Consider the following 5,595-nt stretch of genomic DNA (forward strand, 5'->3'; position numbering starts at 1 on the left):
ATGCATCTGAGTCAATCGTATTCACTGATTATATCCCACTGACATTTATGGAAAAATTTAAGGACAAAAATGCCAGACTGTTTAGATGGATAAAGCTGGTTTCTTTTTTCTAAAAGCTGTTCCTTTTCTCAAGGATATTATGTGTCCTTGGTTTTTGTTTTAGAGTGGTAATACACTGCTCTCAGTGTCAATTAGACTGGTTTGGTACAGAGATTAAAGGGTATTGAGAGGCCTTTTGTTTATATATAAACAGATGAGCCTTTAGGCCAAAGTGGTCATGTTTTAGAAGTGACCTGTAGAATGAAAGGGGAGTGGTCAGCTCTCGAGCTGAGCAGTTTAGTTCAGTCCAGAACTGTTTAGGAGTTAACAGTGAGCTGTGTGCAAACTCTCTCTTCTGCCCTTCTAACTTCAACCTGTAAGCATCTGACCCTTTTTTGTACTGTGTGTTAAAGTGGGTTTGCTTATTGGGACTGTTGTGTATATTTGGAACAGCATAATTAAGTCTAGTTTGGATAGACAGAGTTCTGTAGGGTTCTTTATTCTGTTCTTCATGTTTCATTGTGTAATTTTGTGAATAAATCTTTTGTCTGTTTTAAACCTGGTAGTCAACCTCGCTAACTTAATCTTCCCTGGACACTTACCGAAACAAATTGCAAAGTTATGGGTCTGGGATACCTGCTTAAGAATGGTTTGAGTGGTCCGGCTTAGTCCATAACAAATGGATAGACACAAAAATGCCTGAAATACAAAGAGCTAGATGTTCGAGTCACACAGTCTCTCAGCACAGAAAAGGCCCTTCCTTCCATTGGGTCTGTGCTGACCTGTCTACATTAGTCCCACTTTCCAGCACTTAGTCCATGAACTTAATATAATGTCACTTCAAGTGTTCCTCCGTGTACTTTTTACGCCCCTGACTGGCAGCCCACCCACCCTCTGGGTGACAAATGCTTTCTTCGACCTGTCCTGCCTTTCACCTTTAAATGATGCCCCCTCAGGTTATGCATCTGACAGTTCTGTTACAGTTTTATTAAATGTCAGTGAGTGCACATCTACAATATTGTATTCAGTCCTGATCTATTCATCTCTGAGGGAATGCAGCACCGATTCACTGGGGTGACAACAGGGCTAAAAATGAGGGCCATTTGCATTGAAGATACAATTCAGATCCTTAGACAGCACCTTCCATCTAGAAGGACAAGGACAGAAGATACATTGGAACACCACCTACAAGACTTGCTCCAAGCCGTTCACCATCTTGACTTGGAAATATCTGACCATTCCGCAGTGTTGCTGGGACAAAGTCCTGGAATTCCCTCCAACAGCATAATGGGTGTCCTCACACACCACGGACTGCAGCGGTTCAAGAAGGCAGCTCACCCTCACCTTCTCAAGGGACAACGAGGGATGGGCAATAAATGCTGACCCAGCCAGTGAAGCCAATGACAGAGTTTTCAAAAATTGTTGTGTTTCCATGAGTACAAAAAAAGCAAATAATTATATTTAAGATTTGAAGGTGATTCATTGATTTGATCGGGTCAATGGAGAAAAATAGTTTCCTCGAGTGGGATATTTCCAGACTTGAGGGGACTGTCAGGGGAGCAGCAGATCCTGAAGGTGAGAGCCCACCCATGAGGGATGGTGTTCAGAAACACTTACACACACACACACACACACACACACACAAAACTGAAAATGTAAGCCTTGCTTTCCCAACATCGTGGGAATCAATTGAACATTTCAGTCGGAGATTGTTGGCTGTTGTTAAGTAAATGGGTGAAGGGATAGTTAAAACAACGTGGAAACAGAGCAAGAGTGATGTGAGAAAAAACATTTTTACACATAAAGTAGTTAGAGTATGGAAAGTGCTTCCTGGAATTGTGGGGGAGGCAGGTTCAATTGAAATGTTGAAGACATTGGGTTTTCTTCTGGGACGGTAGCAGTGCGCAGGGATATGGAGAAAAGGCAAGAGATTAGCACAATGGAGCTGGTGCAGGCACCATGGGCCGAATGGCCTCCTTTGGCACTATAATGTTTTTATACTCAGTTGTGGGACCTGGGTGTCAGTGGGCAGGCCCAGCATGTTGCCCGTCCCTAGTTGCCCCCTTGAGAAGGTGGGGGTGAGCTGTCTTCTTGAACCACTGCAGTCCATGTGCTGCAGGTTGACCCACAATGCCATTAGGGAGGGAATTCCAGGATTTTGACCCAGTGACACTGAAGGGACAGCAGTATATTTCCAAGCCAAGGATGGTGAGTAGCTCGGAGGGGAACTTGTGGATGGTATTCCCATGTATCTATTGCTCTTGTCCTTCTAGATGGAAGTGGTCATTACCTTGGATGGTGCTGTCTAAGGACCTTTGGTGAATTTGTGTTGGAATTCTATGATACTGCAATATGGAAGAGGGTGGGTGACATGGAATTGAAATGGAAACTAACCAAGGTGTGGTTAAATAGTGAAACAGGTCAGAGGGATTAGAGGGCTTCCTTCTGTTCCTATGGTCCTAAATTGTTAATAAAAACCTGCTTAGTTTAACACTGCTCTGATTGGCTCTGGTTTGTACATAGCTCCCCCCCAATACCTCTCTCTAATTAGTACCTGGATTCACAGGAGATTTCTGATTGGTAATCCCCAATATCCAATCATCATTGCTGATAACTTTCTTGTTGGAATGCAGGATTCCCACTGGTATAAATGCTAGGCTCCTAGCAGGTGGAGTTAGCCTGTGTTTACCTTCTGTTAGTAAGTGTGAAGATGGCCTCCCAAGTGTGTCAGAACTACCACAAGGACTGTGAGGATGCTGTTAACAAGCAGATCAACCTGGAGCTCTATTCCACCTATGTTTACCTCTCCATGGTGAGGGTTGTATCTTTTAAGTCCTATTTTTAAAGTGATTATTATTCCATTGTAGCAGGTAGTTGCTTGGTCAGTGACCTGTATTTAGGGTGTATTTCTGTTATCCTCCTGAGAGCAAAAACAAAACAACTGAATAGTCTTATCCCTACTGTTATGCTCTGTTTAAAAATCACAGAACTCCAGGTTATGCTCTGTTCTGCAATACTTCAATCTGAAATTTCTACTCATGAAAGTGGGGAACATGAATGATATTATTGAATGTGTGTAGTCCACTTCCTGGTCTTAATGCTAAAACTGAATGTAATTAGATGGCTTACCATCCTTGGAAGGGGGAAATTCAAATGGAAATACTGAGACTGCTTTTTGCAAGGAAGTAGTAATTTCATCTGTTAAGTTACTACTGTTTAACAGATTCTTCACTTCCCTCTATCAGGGTCACATCAAAAAGGGAAGGGTTCTCTAGAATGGGATTGTATGCTGAATAGGTTACAGCAAACATTATTGCTGTCTCTGGATTTCTAACCCATACCATTTCCTAATCTGATCAGGCATTCACTTTTTTCTTGAAGCTTGTAGGCCAATACCTTCAAAGTATGAAGTGTCTCTAACTTTGAGCAATGAGATGTTTGCCCCTTTTGAATTCCTGTGCTAAGTCTGGGTCTGTGCTAATGTGCTTTTTTTTTCTCTCTACGTCTTTCTTCGCTGCCGCACCCCCCCCCCCCCCCCAGTCCTCTTACTTTGACCGGGATGATGTTGCCCTGCGTCACTTTGCTGAGTTCTTCAAGGAGCAGTCCCATGAGGAACGGGAACACGCTGAGAAACTGATGGCATTCCAGAATAAACGTGGAGGCCGAGTCCTCCTGCAGGATGTCAAGGTTGGGTCTAATGAATGAGTGGCCCCTGGCCTGGATTCCCTTCAGACTTATTTAAATAATTTGTTTTGTTTTTTGACTAAGTGTAATGCAGCAATCTCATTTTTATGAGCGGTTCCTTTTTGTAAATGCCGAGCTTGTTTTTAACTTCGATCCAATTGAGTGAAACACTTGCCTGTTGTTTCTCCCTCCCAGAAGCCAGAGCAGGATGAGTGGGGCAATGGTCTGGAGGCAATGCAGAGAGCTCTACAGATGGAGAAGGATGTGAACCAGAGTCTGCTGGATCTGCACAAACTCTCCTCTGGCCACACGGACCCTCATGTGAGTTTCTCATGTAATGCATTTTCAGCTGAAGGTGATATGGAGTTGGTCCTCAGAATTTGCATATTGCCACTGATCTCCAGTACTAAGATCCCTGTTTTGAGTGAACTACTGTTCCCTCTCTTTTCCCAGCTGTGTGACTTCCTGGAGAGGCACTACTTGGATGAGCAAGTGAAGATGATCAAGAAGCTGGGAGATCACATCACCAACCTGAAGAGACTGGGAGCTCCTGAGAATGGCCTGGGAGAGTACCTGTTTGACAGGCTCACCCTGAGCTGAGTGGGATTCTGGAATCGCTTCACATTGCAGTTTTACCATGTATGGTACTAAATTGTGAATTCACATTGAATTGCAAATAAAACCTATCAGATAAATCACCTTTGTATAATTCAGCTATTAATTACATTCATATCTATGGTTCTTAGCTGCATGACACGTGAAACCTTTTTTAACTTGCTTTTCCTAATCACCCTGTTCAGGGTTTTTTTCCACACCTGAAGCAGGTGGTGCTTGTACCTGGACATCCTAGCCCAGGGAAGGGACACTACAACAGCACCATAAGAGCCTGTTTAAACATGCTTAAATTTCTTGCCCTTCTTGGACTTAGTTTGGTTAATCTTCCTCCATGTTTTCAGCTTATTGAAGTTTTCAGCAACATACAACAGCAGTCTTATGGGGTTTTTAATATTTGACAGCTTCAGATATTTGTCTACAAATATGAAAGAGTCATCTCTTTCATTAAGACAGTACCATCAGGAATGTAATCTGCTGTCCTTACCTTGTCTGGCCTAAATAACTCCTGAGTCACAGCAGTGCAGCCCTGGATGTAAGTGCAGATTTACATTGGGTTTTTTTGGGTCAATTTCCTGCACTCTACTGTCCAAGGATGATACCCTCCTGGATGTAGAAAGAATGGACTGCTGTCCTGAAATGGTGCATGTTTTCATATTTTTAATATCTTACCTCAAATATAATAGACTTCTCATTACAGAAGGAGAAGGGATGGATAGTAGAGATCCTGAGATTGTCAGGATCAAGTTCCACATGAAACAATGGAAATAACATTCTTTAAATAGAAACATCTCATCACTGTACTGTCCATCTCTATAATGTGACTGCACAATCTGTAAACCACTCCGTGGATCCAGTACAGATCCATATCCTTCAACAGCTGTGATCAATATCAGTAACCTTGCCCTCTTCTGGATCTGACAGCAGGTGAACCAGTTCAGACGTCATTGTATTCAACATTATGTACAGGGAGAAATATCCATTGACAAACTTGTCAAACACTGATGAACTGGGGAGTTCTGATCTGGATGACTGATGCTATCAGTTTGAGGAAAGTCAAAGTAACTAAAATCAATTCCATTGCTGATGTGATAGTTAGGAAGGTACCTTTTGGACATGGTTGGGAATCAGGAAGGGTGGGGATAGAGAGCATGGTCGCTAACTTTGACATAATTTGTCTCTCTCTCCCTCCCAGCGATCTCTGCATGGGCTTCAGTTTCATATTGATAGATCGATTTAGATGAAGGGGAATAGAGTGAT

The 5,595-nt window shown here is 42.7% G+C and overlaps 1 protein-coding gene across 1 annotated transcript; it reads left to right on the forward strand.

Moving 5' to 3' along the window:
• Window positions 1-2,710: 2,710 nt before the first annotated feature.
• Window positions 2,711-4,421, forward strand: LOC122546439 (ferritin heavy chain, oocyte isoform-like). The gene is made up of 4 exons (XM_043685149.1): window positions 2,711-2,851; window positions 3,580-3,726; window positions 3,919-4,044; window positions 4,177-4,421. The coding sequence occupies exons 1-4, from the start codon at window positions 2,750-2,752 to the stop codon at window positions 4,321-4,323; spliced, it is 522 nt and encodes a 173-aa protein (XP_043541084.1). The 5' UTR covers window positions 2,711-2,749; the 3' UTR covers window positions 4,324-4,421.
• The last annotated feature ends 1,174 nt before the right edge of the window (window positions 4,422-5,595 follow it).

Source organism: Chiloscyllium plagiosum, unplaced genomic scaffold (genome assembly GCF_004010195.1).
Source record: "Chiloscyllium plagiosum isolate BGI_BamShark_2017 unplaced genomic scaffold, ASM401019v2 scaf_144, whole genome shotgun sequence".
NCBI classification, from domain to species: domain Eukaryota; kingdom Metazoa; phylum Chordata; class Chondrichthyes; order Orectolobiformes; family Hemiscylliidae; genus Chiloscyllium; species Chiloscyllium plagiosum.

Bases quoted from the DNA above. Each gene is read 5' to 3' on its own strand.
- LOC122546439 (XM_043685149.1), top strand. From the start codon at position 2,750: ATGGCCTCCCAAGTGTGTCAGAACTACCACAAGGACTGTGAGGATGCT. The intron at 2,852-3,579 runs GTGAGGGTTGTA...CCCCCCCCCCAG, and splicing joins CCTATGTTTACCTCTCCATG to TCCTCTTACTTTGACCGGGA. The intron at 3,727-3,918 runs GTTGGGTCTAAT...TCTCCCTCCCAG, and splicing joins TCCTCCTGCAGGATGTCAAG to AAGCCAGAGCAGGATGAGTG.